The 23476-nt window shown below is 33.9% G+C and overlaps 3 protein-coding genes, 1 long non-coding RNA gene and 1 pseudogene across 4 annotated transcripts; 2 read left to right on the top strand and 3 right to left on the bottom strand.

The window, feature by feature from the left end:
- Positions 1-277: 277 nt before the first annotated feature.
- LOC142533578 (NAC domain containing protein 50-like) lies at positions 278-3779 on the top strand. Its single transcript, XM_075640405.1, has 4 exons — positions 278-857; positions 1465-1742; positions 1859-2044; positions 3094-3779. Exons 1-4 carry the CDS (start codon positions 662-664, stop codon positions 3607-3609), a joined length of 1176 nt encoding a protein of 391 aa, XP_075496520.1. The 5' UTR covers positions 278-661; the 3' UTR covers positions 3610-3779.
- Positions 3780-4299: 520 nt separating this feature from the next.
- Positions 4300-6465, top strand: LOC142533579 (histone H2B.1-like; annotated as a pseudogene).
- Positions 6466-10151: 3686 nt separating this feature from the next.
- On the bottom strand, positions 10152-10867 carry LOC142532876 (histone H2B.3). The gene has a single exon (XM_075639402.1). It carries the CDS (start codon positions 10820-10822, stop codon positions 10382-10384), a length of 441 nt encoding a protein of 146 aa, XP_075495517.1. The 5' UTR covers positions 10823-10867; the 3' UTR covers positions 10152-10381.
- Positions 10868-12948: 2081 nt separating this feature from the next.
- LOC142532475 (uncharacterized) lies at positions 12949-13308 on the bottom strand. The gene has a single exon (XM_075638766.1). It carries the CDS (start codon positions 13306-13308, stop codon positions 12949-12951), a length of 360 nt encoding a protein of 119 aa, XP_075494881.1.
- Positions 13309-15610: 2302 nt separating this feature from the next.
- On the bottom strand, positions 15611-19097 carry LOC142533034 (uncharacterized). Its single transcript, XR_012816661.1, has 3 exons — positions 18923-19097; positions 17262-17432; positions 15611-16466 (listed from the first exon to the last, which is right to left on the bottom strand). It is a non-coding gene; the product is annotated as an uncharacterized LOC142533034 (long non-coding RNA).
- Positions 19098-23476: the final 4379 nt, after the last annotated feature.

Here is a 23476-nt window from a genome sequence, read left to right as displayed (position 1 = left end):
AAAAATAATAATTTTCATGTAAAAAATATTACTTTTCACGATAGATATCTGGATAAAATAATTTGTATATCCAAACGCAATATTTCTAGACCTCCCAGTTGCTACTGTAGATTCTCGTGCTCGATATGCACCAAATGAAATGTGAGAAATGAGTATAAAGTTGCATTGATTGTTTAGGACCAAATTAAAAAAAGAAAAAAAGAAAAGAAAAAAGAAAGATAAGGCTCTCAAATGAAACAAAACAATGAGAAACAGCTAGATTTACACATATTGGTTCCCTTTTCAAAGTGTGTGCCCCTTTGATTTTCGATTTCCGTGTCAAGCAAGCATCCGCAACACACACCACACACTCTCGTTTCTTAACCAATGGGCAAGACCATTAACCAAACCCCTTAAAAATCTCATCTTTCCCAACACCCATTCACCTTAAATCTTGTGTCAACACCTTTGCTTGCCTTCTAATCTTCTTCTATTTCTTCACTTCTTTCAAACCTAACTTCCTTTGGGGGTGTTTCTTTATTTTTATGTTTCTTGGTTTATTGCACATGGGTTTTTCTTTTCGTGTCGAGGTTTGCTGAGGGGGAGTTCTGAATCACTGGGATTTAAATTTTTTTGTTGGTGGTTTTTGAGGGAATCGTTGTGCTTTTTTGTTGTTGTGGAGATGGGACAGGAGGTGGTTGTGGCGGCGGGGAAAGGGGCGACGGCGCCGACTTCTCTGGCGCCGGGGTTCAGGTTTCATCCGACTGATGAAGAGTTGGTGAGGTATTATTTGAGGAGGAAAGCTTGTGGAAAACCCTTTCGTTTCCAAGCTGTTATTGAAATTGATGTCTACAAATCTGAGCCCTGGGAGCTCGCTGGTAAATGAAATAAATACTTTTGTGTGCTCACGAATGAGATTGCAATTTTGTTTGTTTGTTTCTTTGTTTTGCTATGATTCAATTGTATGTTTGGTTCATCTATTCGATGTTTTAGCGTAAAGTCGCAAACTTTAGTCTTTGGAATTATAATTTAACTGATATATGTTTCTATGATTTATATGTGATATAATTATTGTCAATTTTTGTTGGTGGTGTTAAATAATGTTATGCGTCCCTTTAATACCCCGGTTTGCGTATCATGGCGTTCGTTTGTCTTTTTGGGAAAAAGAAATTTATCTTCAAATGTTATGATAAATTCAATTAGAATTATCGTTCAAAGTAAAATTTTATCCTCCAAAATACTTGACTTGCCTAGCTCAATTAAACTCAGGCACCTGGGTTTATGGTTCTAAATTGCTGGAAAGACAAGTGCAAGAAAATGAGGTTTCTTTAGCATTAAAGAATTGGATAAACATTGAAAAGATTAGATTTGTGTACCATAACGTTTTCTGTATCAATGTTTCTGATTTCATTTTTATTCCTCTTGTTTGAAATGCATGAATAGTTTCTTATCCGCTAATGGATGGCGCGTTTTTTCCTTAAACAGAATATTCGTCTCTGAAGACTAGAGATCAAGAATGGTACTTTTTCAGCCCTGTGGATAGAAAGTATGGTAATGGGTCTCGGTTGAATCGAGCCACTGGCAAAGGATATTGGAAAGCAACTGGGAAGGACCGACCCGTGCGACATAAAAATCAAGCCATAGGAATGAAAAAAACTCTTGTGTTTCATAGTGGGCGTGCTCCTGACGGGAAGAGAACAAATTGGGTAATGCATGAGTATAGGCTTTGTGATATGGAATTGGAAAGGGCTGGAGTTACACAGGTGTGGATGTGGTTTAAGAGATTAATTTCTGTGTTTCTTATTCATGTATATGTATTTCTGATGTATATGTGAAGTTATAAATCCTACAATCATTTCGTTGTTTTGCGGCAAAAAAGGATGCATTTGTGCTCTGTAGAATCTTCCAGAAAAGTGGACTCGGGCCACCAAATGGGGACCGTTATGCCCCTTTTGTTGATGAGGAATGGGATGATGATGCAGTGCTTGTGGTTCCCGGAGGAGATGCTGATGATGATGTGCCCAATGGTGATGAAGTACGAGTTGAGTGCACTGATCTTGGACAGGTTTTTGTTGCCTCTCCTTCCAAATCTATACAATTGAAATTGATTTCGGTAGGTGCTAAATATTATGCCGCATCAAATTTCCTGGACAAGTGGATGGTCTTGTCTGTACTTTGCTCCATCGATCATTAGATTTAATAGTTGCTACGTGTGGATGTGATATGAAAACCTGTATGTGGATTATATATGAAGAACGACACAGACACAAAAAAATTTAAGGGATGCTGTCTATGAGCGCATTTGCCCTTTTTTATTCATTTTCTCGAACGTTAGTTTTGTTGATTCTACTTTGAACACATTTTTTCATGGGGTTTGGGGTTTGCTCGTTCAAAGGATGCTGTCCTTGAGCTTGATTTTGCCGAAAAAGTAAAAAATTCCCTGGGTGGAAGGAGAAATATGTCTTTCTCATTGTTGGGTGGTCAAATCTAGGACCAAGCAGACATGAAAAATATAAAAATGAAAGTCGCTATTGTGAGAATGGGACTTTGTGAAATTTCCCAATCAATTTGCTATGGACATTTGAATATTTTTACGTTCAACAGCTTAATCTCAAGATTGGATCTCGATAGCTCATCCCCGGAAATGTTGTTCTGTAATGATCTCCTTGAACTGATGCAGAATGTAATTGATCCATCTTTTGTCACCCAGGCATGCGGTGGAGACACGTGGTGTTCGACGTTGGAGCACGTGGATAAATTTTGCGACGGATCTCAATTGTTACCTTGAATTTCTGATGAGATATTATTACCATATCGTGCTTCTTTTTGTACAAAATTGCATTTAACACATATCTTGAAATCTTTCTCGCTTATGAATTGCATTGAGTACTTTGACAAGTCTTCGCCTGTATGGAATTCTTAAATGTTGTAGATAAGGAGAAAATATTCCGAGTCTGTTACCGGAGTTCTCATGAAATCGATTATTCTGAGCAGACATCTTAGAATAATTATTATCTGGTCTTTACTGCTGTCGAACTTTACTTTTAAAAGTAATATGATTCAATACTCGATTGATATCAAATTTTAATCTGTTGCGCCCTGTATCTGCTGCAGGATCCTACTCCTCTCATCATGGCACCTCCTCAGATCGAAAATCCAGTGGATTCGCAGAGTCTGACCTTTTTGTGCAAGAGAGAGAGATCCGAAGATCCCAGAGAACTCTCTCTATCCCAGAGCAAAAGATCGAAACACAATGACCCTAACTCGAGCAATGCTAATGGATCGGAAGATTCAACCACAATGGCCCAAGATCCACCAGCAATGATGATGACGACAAATTTTCCCTTAGGACCTTTTGAGTTTCCGCTACTAGAACCCGTAGAGCGCCAACAAAGCCGTTCAGTGATCAACCCACTCGACTCCTCCAACCTCGAGAAATCCGTGCCTCCAGGGTATTTGAAGTTTATCAGCAACCTCGAGAACGAGATCCTGAACGTTTCGATGGAGCGGGAGACGTTGAAGATTGAAGTGATGAGAGCTCAAGCAATGATCAACATTCTTCAATCCCAGGTCGAGTCCTTGACCAAAGATAACGATGATCTGAGACGATGCCTCCCTAGGAGGGGCTAGTTACCCAGCGTTGTAGCTTTAATGCTCATTTCCCTTCTTTCTACTTGGGGAAAGATGAGGCAATGAGCTCAGCTATGTGTAGTAGTTTAGTGTCATCTGAACAAGAATCTGTCGACTATGCTCGTTTTCAACCAGAGTAAAACTCTGAATAAAAATTGATATTCTAAGTATCGATGGTGGGTGATGCATGCTCCTATTTATTAATTAATATGGATTATGACACTCTTGTTATTATTTCTTCAAATCATAACTATACGTATTAATATTTTGTCTTGGTATTAATATGAAGAACGACACAGACACAAAAAAACAATTTTAATATTGTTTTTCGATTATCAACTGGGATTGATTTTTCAAATTGATTTACTCTGTATGTAATTGTTTTGAAAGGTTTAATATTGCTCATTAAAAATCATTTGTTTTTATTTATTTTGTACTCGTATATTTGAGATAACGAATTCCACATGATCCAAGAATATTGTTGTTTTCACTTTTCACTCAGCATTCGATGACAAATATCCTACCGCGGAACCGAACCACAGTACGAAAGCAAAAAATCATTTATTCCCACATAATCTCTATTGTCCGATTGGATCACTCGATCAACGGTGGACACCGCCAATCCGCACCACACGTATTCAACCAATCACAGCCCACCCCCAACTATATAAAATCATTCAAGTCTCGCTCGCTTCTTCATAGTCAAAATCCAGAGTGTTGTTTTCCATTCTTCAATGGCAGCCAAAGCAGACAAGAAACCCGCCGAGAAAAAGCCTGCCTCAGAGAAGAAGCCGGCGGCGGAAAAAGCTCCAACAGCGGGGAAAGCACCGGCGGAGAAGAAGCTCAAGGCAGGCAAGAAACTCCCGAAGGAAGGAGGCGCTGTTGCCGGGGACAAGAAGAAGAGACGCGCGAAGAAGAGCACGGAGACCTACAAGATCTACATCTTCAAAGTGCTGAAGCAGGTGCACCCCGACATCGGGATCTCGAGCAAGGCCATGGGCATAATGAACAGCTTCATCAATGATATTTTCGAGAAATTCGCGCAGGAGGCGTCGCGCCTCGCGAGGTACAACAAGAAGCCGACGATCACTTCCCGGGAGATCCAGACGGCGGTGAGGTTGGTGCTTCCCGGTGAGTTGGCCAAGCACGCCGTTTCTGAAGGGACCAAGGCCGTCACTAAATTCACTAGCTCTTGAAGAAGCGTCTCCGATCCTCTTGTTTTCACTTGATTTTAGCTGTACTGAAATTAAGGGTTTTCCGAATGTAAAATTTGGTTTGTTTTTGTGAGAAATTTCAGTTTAAATGTAGAAAATTGGCTCATTTGTGGAGAAATATCTCGATTATTTAGTCAAAAAGATCTAACGTAATATTGCATATTTACGCTTGAAAGGATTCATGAATTATGATAACAGTAATCTAATTATGTAGATTACATCTTGCTTGATCCTGTGTGCCCTTCGAAAACAAACATCTAAAATATGTTGACATGATCAATCTGTATACTTTTATATGTATCTGTGTGTAGTTCATGCAGCGATGCTTTTATTAGATAATAATAACTAGAATTCATTTGTTTTTTAAAACAAACTTGACTTATTTTTAGAAGCATCATGATTTTATAATGTTGTTTGTTTGACAAATCGGTCTTCGACGGATTTATGATATGTACTTCTTGAAAGCACATTTTAATATATAACTTAAGAGCAAGATTTTTGACATTTATTTAATGGATTTTTTCCAGATAAATAATTTTTTATAAAAAATTGACATATATTTTTGTTATAAGAGTTTTTGTACAAAATTATCAGAAAATTTCTTATTGAAACGTATCGGACAAAAACTTATGTGAGACGGTCTCATTGGTCGTATTTTGTGAGACGGATCTTTTATTTGGGTTATCAATGAAAAATATTACTTTTTATGTTTAGACTATTACTTTTTATTGTGAATATCGTCTCACAAAAGATCCAAACACCACAAGTGACCGATTTAGATTTCAAAAAAAGAGAGAAAACCCGCGGATTGGTGATTAAAAAATTCGCACCAATCAAGTAAAAAATGTGAAACTACGTGTATAATCTCTTCACCGCAGATCAAAGATCCCATCTACGGTTCATATCTGAAATCCGTGTCACCAGAACTAGACCAATCACAACTTATCTCATCCACTATATAACACTTCGACCTCACCTTATAAAATTTCATCGCAATTTAGCAAATTCAGTCCCAACTAATTCACTCAAAATCGAAATGGCAGGCAAGGCCGTGAAGAAACCAGCGGAGAAGAAGCCCGCCGCCGATAAGGCCCCGGCGGAGAAGAATCCCAGGGCGGGGAAAAAGCTCCCCAAGGAAGGTGGTTCCGCCGCCTCAGCCGATAAGAAGAAGAAGCGGACTAAGAAGAGTGTGGAAACCTACAAGATCTACATTTTCAAGGTTTTGAAACAGGTTCACCCAGACATCGGAATCTCTAGCAAGGCCATGGGTATCATGAACAGCTTTATCAACGATATTTTCGAAAAATTGGCGCAAGAGGCGTCTCGTCTCGCTCGTTATAACAAGAAGCCGACGATTACCTCTCGCGAGATCCAAACTGCGGTCAGGTTGGTGCTTCCCGGTGAGCTTGCCAAACACGCGGTTTCCGAAGGGACCAAGGCCGTTACCAAATTCACCAGTTCCTAATCTAAATTACTGATTTGTATGTGATCTGCCTTGAAATTTGAGTTAGGGATCTGGTTGGTAGATGAATTTAGGGTTTCATTGTTAAAATTTATGCAATCGATTTGGAGATCATTGATGAAATGTGTTTCACTTAATCGATTGAGATTACTTGCGCACCAATTGTAATAGCTTGATTTCTCTTAATCGATTGTAATAACTTGTTTCACTTAATCGATTGAGATTACTTAAATGAATTTGTAATAACTTGATTTCTCCATTTGGCGTTGCAGCTCCGATGAATTAGGATTTACTTTTTGTCTGCTGGCATAAATCTTTTTAATTGGTTTGGCATGGACAAAGATTTCGTTCGATATCCCGACTCTAAGAACTGAGTGAGGCAAGCATTACCATTATCAGCAGGATCTAAAACTGAGTTACACGTGAAAACTGTACTTTAATTTTTTCGAGTGGTTTGAACTGTTTTGAACAGAACAACGAGCAGTCCAGCAATTTTGGAGCTATTTTCCCAAAGCAAAGTAAATGCAGCAGCGGTATAATACAACTGAATAAAAGTTAATCGCATTGATTGATCTAAGAACACCCAGGGAAAATATAAAAAGTTGCTCTTTTTCTTTGGTTTGGTTCATAAGATTGCTCCTCTCCGGGTCTCCAACCTTTACATCAATTTTGGTGCAAAGATTGAATTTTGGTGCAAAGATTGACTCCAATGGGAACAAAATAGTGCAGCATTAAAATAAAAATAACTGGACATCAAGATTTACGTGAAAAATTCTTAAAACTAATTTGGGTAAAAACCACGGGCAAAATTAGAAGAATTTCACTATAATATTTTATGGTGTATAACCACTTAATGTGTTTCTAAAAAGAACACACACTATCTTAATACATGAGAACAAACATCTCACGAATATTATAGAACTAAGCACTTTAATGCTATAAGACGAGAGAAAATTCGAAAAAGTTATGATATGAAATGAGGAGAATGAGCTCTATTTATAGCGCTATTTGTCCGTGAAACGCATTTTCTCCTCTGCTTCTTTTTTTATCAAACCCTGCAATTCATAACTTGTTCTTTGAAAATGTTTCAACCTTATGTTCATCCGCTCTCTCAGTCTATTATGTCGATTTGTGAAAACCGATGTGAATTGTATTTTTATGCCATCATATTGAAAAAATGCATCAAATCCACCACTTATATATTCTCCTCCATTGTCAAAACTTAAACACTTGATTTTTTTTTCAGAATCAAGTTCAACCTGCGCATTAAATTCTTTGAAAATCTGAAAAACATCTGATTTTTTCATGATTGGATACACTCAACATCTTTTAGAGAAATCGTTAATGAACGAGACAAAAAATCTCGCTTCTCCCAGAGATACAACCGGTGATTGCCAAACATCCGAACAAATCAGCTCCAATATGCTTTTGCTTATGGCAGTAGAAGTGTCAAACTTTAATATGTGTTGTTTGTTGGTAACACAATGCTCACAAAAAGGGTAGTGACACTTTTGTAAGTTTCGGCAGCAGATTATGTTATGAGGGAATTCTCAACAATCGTTCTGACATATGTCTGGGATTCTTAAGTCATAACACTATTAATTTTTCTCCTGAACCAATTGTTGCAACAGCTAATTCTGCATCTTTGTGTGTTTCTCCCAAATGTACATACAGATTTACAGCAACATTTTCCGCCTTCATAACCACAAGCGCGCCATTCACAATTTTCATGATCACGTTCGTTAAAACCTGATGTCATCCAATTTACCCAAGGACAAAATATTTTTCGTCAGTCTCTTCACATGTCATATCTCATGTATGTGCGAATGGTGTCATCAAGCATTTTTATCTTGATAGTACCGACCACGGTGATTTCCACGTCATGATAATTTCCCATGAATACAGATCCTCCTGAGAATGGTTCATAATATCAAAACATTCTCTTTAAGACGTCATATGACACGTCGTTCCTGAATCCATAATTCATGTGTCACAAAATTTATGCCTACCTTCTACAATTGTTGCTGCTTCACTGAATAATATTTCACCACCTCCTGATGTACTGGCCACATTTTCTTGAGATCGATACTCGTACACTCTTTCTTGAAGCGCCATTTACCGTCATATTTAAAGCAGTAAATATTTTTTTTCTTACTTCTCGACTTTGATCTACTTCGTCTTTGGCTTCGACTTTGATCTACTTCAACTTGACCTCGTATATTTTTGTCAGACTATCCTAGATAACTTTTGCTGTTTTTATCTCATATATACTTCACAATATTTCGTCTATTATAGCCAAGTGTAAATTGTCAACAACATTATCATTCATCTCATTTCATTTTCCATAGTCCGTAATTTCCACCGCTGCATCTCCAATAGCCGCCAAGCAATTCTCATTTCTTAAAATTGCTTGTATCTTTACTTCATATCATAAAATTGTTTCAACTGAACTTTGTTATCTCGTACATGTTTGTCATTATGTGTACAACAATTTAGTAGACTGAACAAAATAATCTCGCCTTAATAAAAAATCTCAAAAAGAACTTTTCTGATATGGAAGATTAGACTAGGGTTTAACTACAGAGCATATTCAAAATTTTAAGAAATTTTAAACCAAGACTATGATATCACATTGTTGATCTCACGTGCGGTAATTTGAGATAATTAATATGAAAATAAAGAATAAATTAGAAACCGAGATTTACGTTGAAAATTCCTAAAAATTATTAGGGTAAAAATCACGGATAAGATGAAAAGAATTTCACTATAATATTTTACGGTGTACAACCGCTCATTGTGTTTCAAAAAAAAATGTTTTCTCCTCTGCTTTCTTTTTCGAACAAACCTTGTCATTCATAACGTGTTCTTTGAAAATGTTTCCACCTCATTTATTATTCAAATTTGTTGACCAGTCAATGTAGCCAATTAACTTTGCGATAGCCTCTACCTCTGTTCTATTTTTTTAAAATAAATATATATTACTTTTATTAGTTATTTTTAATTATAAATATTATTTAAATAATAATATTTTATTATTTGAATAATACGATATCTAAACATAAAAATTTCAAATAATAATTATTAGTTTTCAAATATTTATTTATGTTAATTATTAAAAATTAAAGAATAACTTTATTTAATAATCTGTAAATAATATAAATACAGAAAAAATATTTTTTATATATATAACAATTGAAGTAATGGATTGGAAAGAGATATTGCCTTTAATGCAAAAATCACACAATTTTATTTTAAAATTTATACATCAAAATAGATTTTATAGTGAAAGATGAACTCACAGACATAAAGCCAAAACTTCAACAGTTTATATTTGGATTGGTGAATTGATTTCATTTCAGAAATATTTGGATGAATGGATCTCAAATTAACTCATCTTATTTATATTTATTAAACACTCGATTTAAATAATGACTGGGGCACGGCGACAACCAATATCGGCGCCAACATAAATATTTAAATATCTCAAATAACAAATAATCATCTGTCCCGAGAAGATGTTCAATAAATAAAGCTTGGGACAACAAATTTGGACGGAATATATTTGCAGAAAAAACTTAATAAACTGATTATAAACTCAATGGAACAAGAAAAGGAACGAACAAAAAATTGATCGAAAACTTCAATCAAGAACACTGTCCTTCAGGACCAACATCCAAATCCAAGTAACAAGGAACTTGCTTCCGAGTTATTCATTCAATAATAATTGATAAGTCAACACTATCAACTGGCAAAAATGACTTGAACCCACGATGGAAACAAGAAAAAAGTACTACAGACTTCACGACTAGAATACTACTCAAATAAACATCGCCTAGTTTCTTATAATAACTTACCAAAACCACATATCCTTGAAACATTTATGGATTTGCATTTGTAAAGACTTGGAACAGAAATATTAAACTATATTCAACATAATTTCTGAAAATTACCCAAAGAAAGAGTTCACCGGACAAGTACTGATAAGGAAATCGAGTGACAATACTTGAAGCACTACTGTTTTTCAAACACGCATGTATGCACAAGGAACTTCACAACTCAAAAGGGAATCGAAAACGAAATCCTAGCAACTGTTTCTTCAAGAGCTGGTGAATTTGGTAACGGCCTTCGTGCCCTCGGAAACGGCGTGCTTCGCTAACTCACCGGGTAGAACCAACCTGACGGCGGTCTGGATCTCACGAGAAGTAATCGTCGGCTTCTTGTTGTACCTAGACAGTCGAGACGCCTCCTGCGCCAATTTCTCGAAAATATCGTTGATGAAGCTGTTCATTATCCCCATGGCCTTGCTTGAGATTCCGATGTCAGGGTGCACCTGCTTCAGAACTTTGAAGATGTAGATCTTGTAAGTTTCCACGCTCTTCTTCGTCCGCTTCTTCTTTTTATCACCGGCGGCAGCGCCTTCTTTGGGAAGCTTCTTCCCCACCCGAGGCTTCTTCTCCACCGGGGCCTTTTCCGCCGCAGGGGATTTCTCAACGGCGGGTTTCTTCTCTGCCGGCTTCTTGTCTGCTTTCCCTGGCATTATATCCCTTTTGCTTTTCTTCTCAAATTGATATTTCGCAATTAGATGATGTATAAAAGAGGGGACAGGGAGATTGTTTATATAGAGATGTTAAGGTCTATTGCTATTGATTAATGTAGTATGACGCGGATCGCGGAAGCGTCCGTTGATCAAGGTCCTTCTAACGGTCCAGATTTCACATGAAAATGCGTAAAAAATTTTGGATTGAGAGGCGAAATTTAATGTTGGAATCAATCAGCTTTTGGCTTAATTTTGACCACGTGTTGTGTAATTGGCTTTGGGAGGCTAACGCGCGATTTTTGGATTATTTTTATTTTTTTTTGGTATTTATTAAATTGAGAAAAGAAAACAAATTAAAAATGTGTTGCAATTTTGTTTTCTAAGAAAATACTAATGCACTAAATTGAACTTATGTTGCGGTTGGACGAGAGGATTTTGGTTTGGAAAAGGATTCATTTAAACTGAGATTTATCTCGATTTTTTTAATTTTAATTTGAAATTAGCTTGTGTTATTCGAATTTTAGAAAAACGTCGATGATTTCTAGTAGTTTGGTTTTGTCGGTAATTGAACTTATCCATTAACTGTAACTAATTAATCTGCATATGCGATCGATGTGTGTACATTTTTTTTATCATTATCGATAGATTAAAGTGAAATTTGAAAAATTATGAAGGAATAAATTGATATTTGAATTGTTGAAATAAAAGTTTGTGTTGAAATTAAAAAAAATAAAAAATAAAAGTGTAATATTAGTATCATATAAAGATAAAATTGAAAATAAAAATTGATGTCCTTCTTAAATAATTACTATCATGTCTTCAGACTTCAATTTTAATAAAATAGAATAAATAGAATAGATATCATCAACTAACATTTTTGTCATATTGTAATAAATATAAAAAACATCAACAAAAGGAAGAAAAATCTTAAACATACGTGGTATATGTTGGGACTAGGGTCTAGGGGTAGTCATTTCAAGTAACTAAAAAATAAATCAATTTTACACGTACTTTTTTTTTTTGAAAAAGATTAAAATTATTTTCCATTATAGGCATTTTGATTGTTTATTAAACCTGTCTCACTACATCAAATTTTATTTTATAAATTAACACTCTAAGCAATCAACTCGTAATCGAATAACACATATCTCGTTAATTGAACACATGAATTGCATACATTATTCGTCTACACATACTCTTGTTTGTACGTGTTTTGAGAAATATGCGTGTTCAATAATTAAAAAACACGAAGAGTTAACAGTCATCGAAAAATTTCAATAGTAAGTCACTTTTTTTTAGCATATGCGAGTCACCTTTTAAGTTTGCTTCATTGGGTCAAAATATAGGATACTCTGTTTGGCTTATGATTTAAGCTTTATGCAAGAAAAAAAGAGGGGTTATTCTGATTCCTTGGTCATATATGAATGACTAAACTTAATTACTTTAATCGCAAGTTATCTACCTTTTCAATATATATTTATTAATAATCTTGTGATTAGGATACGTGACAATGAAGCTAATTAAGGTCTCATGAAATAAATTTTCACCTAAACTTACTTATATTAAATTTTTGTTTATTTTTCGAGATATTATAATTTATAAGCACGTGTATAAGAACGTGATAATTTATATATATAAATATTTAATTTGATTGTTTTTCTATGAAAAAATAGAAACACAAAATTTCCTCCAATATATAATTATCTCCATTATAATCAATCATCCGTTTAATATATTACACCGTCGCATTTTTTCATTTTCATTCAATATGAAAAAAGAAGTAATTCTCAAGTTACTAAAACCCCTGAGTTTTGACTTTTTTTAGGCTTTATTTTTAATATATAATACTTACATGTTATGTATAACTGGCAAAACGATCAAGAAACATAACGTATGATTATTCATTTATTAAAAAAAAAAGACGATCGCATGAAAATATAATGCGTATTCGATATTCAATCACTGAAAGGAAAATTCGAAAAATGGATCATCTAAATCAACAAAGGAATAACTAAAAAAATCATACAAACGATTTTCATCTTAATTAAACGTGTAAATGTTTAGGGAAAAAATATATATAAATAAAGAAATATTATCTCAAATCAAACCTGTGTAAATCTTCACACTTAACATGATTTCCTCTTCGTCGATCCACCATTGACGATCATATAATTGACTTCGACGGTGCTGAAAAACGATTCGATCTCTTCTTCGGCAACGGTCTCGAAGAAGTGCAAAGCACGCAGTTTTCTCCTGCATGAATCCTCCACCATCCGCCGTGGCTTCTTGGGCGGCGGCGGACAGCTGAGCGTCGTCGGAATTGTATGGCGAGGAGATCTTGGCGTGTGGCATTCTTCTTCATGATCTACGACGCAGCTATGAGCTGTGGTGTTTTCATCATTTGCAGCAGAAGAATTATTATCAGAATTCTGCTCGTGAATGATTTTGATGAGTGTAGGGAGGCTCAATTCAAGATCTGTGGACATTTTTGATTCTTTGGTCGGTGGGAGGTGAAATTATTCTTTTCTTGATCTTCGTATATATATATATATACACGCACACACATATATAACAAAGTTGATTTAATTAAAAAAATTCAATTAAATTAGAAATTTCAAATAATTTTCAAAATAATCTTTTAGAATAAAATAGTATTGTCTGCATTTTTTAATGATGTGCAACAAATAATATTGATATGAGTAGGTATCTTGCGAGATGGTCTCACGAATTTTATCTGTGAGACGGATCAATCATATCGATATTTACAATAAAAAGTAATATTCTTAGCATAAAATGTGATATTTTTTCATGGATGACCCAAATAAAAGATCTGTCCCACAAAATACGATCAATAAGATCGTCTTACGTGAATTTTTGCCTATTGTTATACTCAACAAATTTACTGTTGAATAAAGGTAAATGTTTTTTTTTAAAATAATTTACTCTTTAAATATATTGTTTAATACGTGTAAAAACACATATGAGGAGTTATTATTAAGGTTTGGAGGTAGAGTGGCGTGCAATGGAAGATAATCGAGAGAGTGAAGAAAAAGGTGAGGGTGATGAGATGTCTTTATTTTTACAACAAATGAACAAACTTTTGTAACATGATGGATGATTCACCCCATTGACATCTCACGAGTCGTATTTTGTGAGACATATATTTTATTTGGGTTTTTCATGAAAAAATATTGTTTGTTATACTAAGAATATGACTTTTTTATTGTGAATATATCGATAGAATTGACTCGTCTCACAAATAAAAATTCGTGAGACCGTCAAGAAACTTACTCTTCTTCTTATTCCACCTTAATTTCACAAACATTCAGCTTTTTATTATCTACATTATGGCTACCATTTTTTCCTTTTTTTATTTAGAAAAAAACATAATAATCACAAATATTTTACCTTAAGTGGAATATTGTTAGCTACACATGTATTGTGTAGAAACTATTTATTTATTTCCAGATCGTGCTAGTGTATGTAGAAACTCAACTCGTAATATTTTTATCGAATGCCCATTGGTACGTAGTTTTATATTATTTGGTTTACCAAATGTTCAACCACCACCACCCCTCTCCAAATTATTCATTTCACGTGAACTGTCTCTTAATTCATTTTCATTAAATTACATAAACTTCGGGCCATACTCAACCACACCAGATATATATGGCCAATTTTCTATTATTATTACTTTTTTTTGGGGGAACAAAATAAGTTTATATATCTTACAAAATATATATACGTTTGTTTCACCTACCTAATTCAATCACTTTATCCATTAATTTTTTTAAAAAAAGATATATAACAAAAATCATCTTAATATATACCATACCGACAAAGAATCAATATGTGTAGACATAATTTATATGTAAGAAGTATAAAACTAACCGTGATGAAAATCCGAAGAATTTGATGGAATGGAATCACTTGCAATGATTAAAAATGAACACATGAAATACAACTAATAAGTAGCACGTGAATTCACTTCCTAAATCACCACCTTTATTCCTTGTCAAGGTTTGCTTAATCATATTTAACTAGAGTATGTCTCTTGTGAGACGGTCTCACGAATCTTTATCTGTGAGACGGGTCAACCCTATCGATATTCACAATAAAAAATAATACCCTTAGCATAAAAATTAATACTTTTTCATGGATGACCCAAATAAGAGATATGTCTCACAAAATACGATCCTTGAGATCGTCTCACACGAATTTTGGTCAATTAATTATATATTTCCAACATCATTTTAATTCTGTCATCTCACTTGTTCTAACATATCTCAAGATTCTTGTGTCAAAAGGAAAATATATCACGACCTCAGATAGAAAATAATTCATGGTTTGGAGCTACGAGAACCAAATTCGATTAATTAATATAATATATTATTTTTTTAGTAAAACTTTTGATTATAAAATCTAAATTAATTACATAAATAACCATCAACTAAAATTTAACAAAAATATTATTAACTCAATATATCATCTCATAAAATATATAGTCTAAAAAATTATTGATTTAATTATATTTCATATTTTTCGATCGATTCAGTTTGGACAAATATAATCCGAAACTGAATCGTGTAAACTTATGTTATAACATTTATATCTGATTTTAAAAAATTGGGGTTTTGGTTAGGTTTTGGTTAGGTTTTGGTTTAGGTTTTATTTCAGTTTCCCATGATTTAAAGGCGATGAATTTCGTATTTCCGAGTCAAATTATGTGATAAAAATATGACACGGAGTAAAAAATGATGGTGAAACTTGTTCGATTTTCGGGGTCACAAAGGGGCAAACTAAAGCATTACGCAGAAGAAACCTTGAAACCTATTCTAACAGCCGAAACATAACAAATCTTATTATTTTCAACTTCCGAAACCTTACCAACGCAGAAGAAACCTTGAAACCTATTCTTTTTCATGTCCTTCTCAATAACCGGAGAATTCGATCTTCCCACAGATGTCATTTTCTCTTGCTGTATTGCTTCTTCCGATGTTTCAGTTGTCTCAAACACATCACCAGATTCTCCATCCATATCATGAATTATGTGAAAAATAGGCCTTGGAGGAAACGTCTCCACCACAACATTAGACTTGATATGAGATGTTACGGCCCGAGATGTTTCTACTTCGTCTCTCTCTTTCTGTCCATCCGGAATCAACATAACTACTGACTCTCAGTATATGTTCACTGTATGAACTCTTCGATTTTTCTCTGTTGACTCTCTCATCGTCACTATTAACATATTGCACGCTACTATGCCTCTGACTTCCCCGTCCACCAAATTTATGGCCTGATGGGAGCCTCCGTACTCTCTTCACTATAGGCTTGATGATGGATGGGACAGAATCAATCACAACAGGATCAAATTCTTGATTTTTTTCACGCACTTCGCTCCCATTAACAGCATTTGCTAATATTGATGGATCTGTTATAGGTTCCATAGATAAATATCCTACTGGCTGCTGTTCGAAAAAACCAGAATGGACGTCATGTTCCTCCACAAGCACTTTAGGTGGAGCTAATACCCTATTTTCTTGAATAATCTCCCGAACAATTTCTCACACGGTATAGAAAGAGCCACCAACTTCTTTGTGCGTAAGATTGAGATGGAAAATTCCCGTTATTCAATTTTTGATACCTGCAAGCGGTTGCAATAAAAACATTGAAGCAAATGTGACAAACCTAAAGGGCATCACATCACGGATATAATAAACTTACACGAGAAGCATCGACATACTCATCCATTTCCACCCCCAAACAAGAATAAAAATACAAGTGGAAAATCCCCATCTATTATTAAATCGAAAAATAGATCTGGCACTTGTCAGTAGATAAAATGGAAGTAAAAAAGGTGACATTTTGAACTAAGACGAGCAAACCTTTATACAAAAACAAAGCATCTCTTGGAGAGAAAATTCAACTTTAGATGCGTACAAGGACAGAGGACTATGCTTTCACGTGAGTTCTAAGCAGGACTGTAAATCAATACAATATCAGATTCATGCTAACAGGCGCAATATCAACTCGAGGCACTCTACTTAGCAGAACTGCAAGAAAAAGTTAACAAAGATAGAATATACGATTCTCTCTCATGCAAGTAAAGCTCTTGCATGCACCAAGAAATCCCCTCTCACTAGTAATGAAATAGATTCGAACTTGTTCGAGCAAAGGAAATTAGTATCAAAAAGATCTAAGCCACCTTCACATTGAACATATTCCATTCAATTGTTGAGAAAGCCTTGACTGAAAAAACCTCAAGCTTATATATGATTATCGAGAAAACTTCTTGTTCCTCATGTAATATGGAGTGCGATGGGAGAAAAAGAGAATATAGAAAGAATTGGATAGAAAATGATATTCGAGCTCTTTCTACATGTATGATTGCAAAGTCTATGAACAAGCTTTAAAAAACCAATAAGCATGGAGAGATTACTTCTTTATGTAAGATTCAACCATATCCTTTCGCTCTTCTTTGGAGCGCCTAATTCGAGACTTCTTTCCCCCAGAGTCATTGCTCGTAGCAAGGGCAAATGCCTGCCCAATCCAGCCACCCTTAATTGCATGCATGGCCTATATAAGTTTTAGCAAGGCCAAAGACCCAAATCTGCAACATGAAGAAAAATGAGAGCACACCAACAAGAGTTTATCTAGGGAATATATCTGTCTGTGTGTATAAAAACATGGCATAAGTGTTTAGCACATAATCTCAAACAGAAACCATAAAGATATTCTTTATGCTGAACATCCATTTTATTGCTAAAGAAATGAGTTAGTTAAATTTCAAATTGACTGCCTTTCAGAGTACAATCGTTGCAAGAGCACGTCTTAACAGAAATTAAGCCACTGGGACCGCTTAGATATGTTCGAACATCAGATAAAGTGCGCATATTTCTTGGGGCGTTGGTGACCTCCCGTAATAAAAGAACACGTTCAATAAAAAAAGACATTATTAATATCACACCGGTTACAATTTTTTACAATAAAAGGTCTAACGAAAGGAGCATAAAGAAGTGAGAAGAATGCAGCTTAAAAGTTTCGCCACCCAGAATACACTAAGCAACACCCTCACATTGCCAAACTCGATAATGTTGAATTAGAATACCAAGAAACAGAGAATGCCAGCAAAGTGTTGCTGTCATCAAGATTTGGGAAGTGGAGGATAAGGCCAATTAAGGGGCAATTCATTAGATTTGAGGTCAAAGATCAAATTTTTGGAAAATCCTGCTTCCAAAAATGACTTCAAGATCGTAAACATTTCAAAATTGAGTAACTTTAAGATCCCGCTGTCCACTCATAAGGTAGATGCGTGCAAAAATGAGAAAAAGGTACGGGAAAATTCAAAGCCATGCAGAATCAGAATCTCCTCAATATCAACCGAATAAGAACAACAAAGTTCGCAAATTTTCCTTGGTAATGTTAATTTCGCCTCATTTTGGCAACCAGCAGCAGAAAACTCGAAGCAAGATCAAGAACGAGTTCAAATGGCTTTACCCGTAATACAAAATTCCAGTTCAAAAGTCACTCGAAGAAACAAAATTTTAATTTTAGTCAACTATCATTAATTCGTTGTTTTTTTTTTTCAATTTTAGTAATTTATAACGTATCAATCACACTTGATATAAACCACTCCAACAGAAAAAAAATTAAAATTACCCAAATTTGTGATATATAGAGATACAACACGATTTTGACAGTATAATACATAAAACTAAAATCGCATAAACAGAAATATACAATACGAAAATTATAAATTCTGCTTTAGATAACATATAGTAGATGTGCTACCGTTGGAAATTATTGCGGATTGAATTATCACCACTAAAAAATAGAAGCTACAAACAAATATCATCCACACAAGTTAATTAAAGACCCAAACAAGGGGAAAAAAGTATTACAGAAAATCCAGAAGTCGTAATTAGATATTAAATGTCACCCTTCAAAGAATCAGTCATACTCCAAGAAACATGATTCATGCATAATTGGAAGAAAAATTGGAAGGAAGTCATGCAAATTAATTAGGATTTACTATTCTACGGATTCCTGAGCAAAATGAGTGGGGATGATGAAATGTCTGTGTGTGTCAAATTATCGTACACTTTCGTGTTGATATACATCTCGCCTAACGTTGGTGGTAGCGGTGCAATTTGTTCGACTAGCGGATGGGTTGCTCATCGGGCCACCTCTAGCTTCGGTGATGGGCGGGTTTGCCTTGCCGGATATGAATTCGGGGGTTGGGACTTGAGACAGGCTAAGTCTAGGTTGGGGGGCCTAAGGCAACTCTTCGGGAAGTGGTGTTGTTTACTTGTTTTGTAGTCTTCAAATTGCAAGTTTGTACTAACATAGTTGAAATCTTTTGACATGTTGTTGTAATATTTTAATTTTTATGACAAACTGGCACTTTAAGCCATGTTTCATGTGTAAAAAGACCAAAAAATGGGTGGAAATTATATAAGTCGAAAAATTTGATAAATATATTTTTTTAAATTTTACATTAAACGTGAAATAAACCTAATTTATGAAATTCAAACAAATACACGTATGACGAGACTTCTAAAGCATGTTGGTCTTATAGTGCAGGCCACTTCCCTTGTCCAATATGCTTTGAGAATTTGGGCTCATGGCCCATTAAAAGCATATTCTTTTTGAGAAAAAAGGAAATAAAATAAAATACTTTTCATTTTTTTTTTAATGCTCAAAAATCAACCCCAAAGTCAAGCTTACATCTTACAACTATCAGAAGGCAACTATCAAAGAGCAGAGCAAATTTCAACGCCTGGTCCACCATCACTCAATTCAAAACTGGCTCAAAATCTAAATATGTTCATTTTATGTGTATATACATTTAAAATAATATGGAATATAATATAAATCTATATTTTTTTATGTGACACCATAAGTATCACGTTTCGATCGGATTATGAATTTTAAAATAAGACAAATTGTAATCCTAAAATGACATAATAGATTATTTAGGATAAGTTTGTTCGTACTTTAGCTATGATAATCGGTTTTAGGATTGGTTGTGAAGATCGAGTTATACCTCTTACCTTTTATTTGTGTCTGATTGCATCTTACTTAACTTGGTGTTTATGTTAAAAATTATATTTATACACTCACATAGCCACCACATTTGACAGAATGGACAGATATTGTATTAGAAGAGATATTGGCCACCACAATGTAAACAAAGGCAGGATAGACATTGACCAAGTATGATACCTACGGTTTGATGATGGGAGCTGATAATTCCATTTACGTATTGTTGGCCCAACTTATACATACAAGTTCATTGGCAAAACAATAAGTATCTCTTTCTCAATTGAAATAAAATACAAAAATAACGAATTCACAATTAGTTGATATCTGAATTAGGGATGTTTCGAGCTCAGTTCGTTTCAGGCAAACATATGCGCGAGCTCGGTTCGAGTTTTTATCACGAGACTCGAGTTTGTCGGCTCATTTTGGATTTATTAGTCTCGCGAATAGCTCGAGCTTGGTTCGTTAATAGATCATTTACCATGTTTAACGAGTCTGTCTGAGCTCGTTTCTAAGCTTGTTAAACAAGCTCGTTTTTAGAAAGCTCGAGCATTCTTACATTCATATAAGAGGATGATCTTTTTTATAGTTTTCGATTGTTATAATTTTATTATATTAATCGATGTGGGACAATATGCAAAGCCAAACAAATTAGCCCAATAAATTAGTCAAGATCAGGCTTGCGAGCTCACGAGCCGAATACCATTAAGTTTGAGATTGGCTCGATAAAATTGTCGAGTGTTTCATCGAGCCGAACTCCGAACAGCATGCGAGCGGCTTGGTTTATTTACATCCGTAATCTGAATGAATCCTATCAATTGTGAAATAGGATTGAAATAGCATCCACATCCCAAACAAGTAAAATTTTGGTCGAAATCTTGATCACCTCCCACACTAACGATCATATTTAGAATTCACGGCATTTGAATAACTAGATGTAAGAAATTTATTAATTTTCATTCAAATTGATACACTTACACATCATGCAAAGTCGTAATGGAATTTACATTCAAAAGTCAGTTCATTTTGTAATAATATCAATAAGGAATCTTTGAGTTTAAATTTTAAAGAATCACCTTTATTTGACTTAGATAACGACCGTCTCTCACTAATTTAATCCACTTGCTAAAAAAGATAATGGGAACAAATACATGGTAAAGAAAATAAGATTTCCTGAATTTCCCTTTTTGAATATGGTATATGTCACCTAACGGATCCACCTGTATTTTTAAAGTAGAGAGATTGATCAATTATGCAACAATTAGTAGCTAAATTCATTTCATAAAATGTTTAATCAATCGATTAAAAAACACTTAATCGGTTAATTACCATTCTCAATATAATTGAGCTAATAATAAATGTTGGTTCCATAATGCCAAAAAGAGATTTTTTAAGAAATATAAAACTTTCTCTTTTTTTTCTAGCAAGAGAAATATATAAACTTTTACTGCCAAAACTAAACGAATGACCCAATGTCCCATGACCTTAGTTGTCTTCGTTGACTAATAGCCATGATCTTCTTATAAATTCATCTATTTTTTTTCACCACAACGTCAACACTATATGAAAAATGACCAAAAAAAACTAATTTACGTGACCAAAACATAAATTTGATCACAATTTGCAATATTATGAATTTAGCATCGACTTCATCTCCATCGAGCTGTCCGCGGATATCCCACTATGATATCCGATTATATAGATATAATATATATATATATATATATATATTACCTGTGTTCATTTATTCGTTTTGACTGAGAAATTCGGCAATTTGACTTAAAAAAATCACAATTTTTTTGTTTAATATCAGCGTTTGGATACATCTTGTCCATTCGTTGCCTTTGGGGCAGTGCAAGAGTCGGGCAATTATCATTTCAAGTAGTAATTAATACATATAATTCATGATAACATTTGCAATTTTAAAATACGAGCATATATTCGATGTACTGTATGTTCGAATTAAATATAATGTAGACAAACGATATATATATATATATATACGAAGAATTTATTTTATGTATATCTACAATGAACACTTATGTAACGAATATATGACAATTAAATACCACCCAAAAAAACCTCCCAAGATATATCAAGTGATTTCCACTATAAATTATTATTATTATTATTATTTATTAGATTAGAGTAAATGACAATTTGCGATTTATTATACATTGAATGTGTCGAGATGGAGCTGTCAGGGCATATGCTTGACTAGTAAAATGTTATCACTATTATTTATTGCTGAAATAAATAAATAAATAAAAGATATTGCCATAGCATGGGAGAGTACCAAACTGGTACACATGAAAATGTACCAGTGTTACTTTTTTTAAAAAAATGTAACAATGTCAACCGGCCACATGCTACGATTTAATATATGCATATATTTTTAATTAATATGTTTCGATGATTTTCTTTTAAAAATATATAATCAGCACAATTTTTTTTTGGATGTATGAAATTACATTTCAATCATTTATTCAAAAAAAAAAAAATTCCATTAGTAAACAAGTATAGAAGAAAAAGAGGGGGAAATTACATTAAGCAATAACTTGTATATATGTTTATCATTTTTATCTCATCGTCAATCGATTTACGGTCGTAGTCTATTAGTTTGTGTTTTTTATATTAGTCGTTTTCATCGAAATGCTGACGTGATATAAAAAATAACGACGTGACCTCTTAAAATATTACGTCATCGCAAATTACAATTTGTAACAAGTCTAATTAATTTTTTATTCTAAAATGTCAGCGCTAGAATTATATTCTATACGGTCCAATTTGTTTTACGTTTTGTTAAAAAAGAAAATACTAATTACTCATGTAAACCGTTAAACGAGGTCTCTAAAATTGCATTAAATAAGAAATTAATCGCATTAATTCAGTGGGGGGCATGCCAAACAAACCTAAACCTAAAAGGAAGTAGAGTGGGATTAATTTTGTTTGAGACGAATTTATTAGGTGGTTGCGTGGAAATTATTTAAAATTCGTTCAAATCTTTGACATTTTAATTAATTAATATAAACAAATGCACCAAACTATTTTCATTATTACAATATCCGACTTGTAAAATAATTAAGAATTTCTATCTTCAAATGGTTCAAAACAATCTTATGAGTTATTACAATAAAGTATTTTGAAAATATTTATAATAGAAATCCATCAAACCAACTCTAAATGCCATTTATTTTTAAAATATTTTCATATGGTACATCATATTACATATTTACATTATAAGTAGTTTTAATTTTATCTTGTGGTGTAATCTTAAAATCAAATTTAAATAAATGAACAATTTCGAAGCGTATTTTTTGAGGAAACGTAGTTTTTGGTGTCAGATGAGGTATAATTTATAGTTAAAATGTATTATTATTATTTATTTATATTTAACATGTAATTTAATTATGTGATCAATTTTCAATATACGTAAACCGAAATCGATTTCGGGAATAAAAATATTAAATTTTGGATTACATGTCTGTCGGTATAGATATTCATTATACGTAAACCGAAATCGATTTTGGGTAAAAATATTAAATTTTGGATTACATGTCTGTCGGTATAGATAGATATGCGCGTTGTGAAACTGAAAAACCAAGAAAGTGG

This window comes from Primulina tabacum, chromosome 18 (genome assembly GCF_025594145.1).
Source record: "Primulina tabacum isolate GXHZ01 chromosome 18, ASM2559414v2, whole genome shotgun sequence".
NCBI lineage: Eukaryota > Viridiplantae > Streptophyta > Magnoliopsida > Lamiales > Gesneriaceae > Primulina > Primulina tabacum.
The sequence above is the reverse complement of the archived record's forward strand: the minus strand, read 5'-3'. Positions and strand labels throughout refer to the sequence as shown.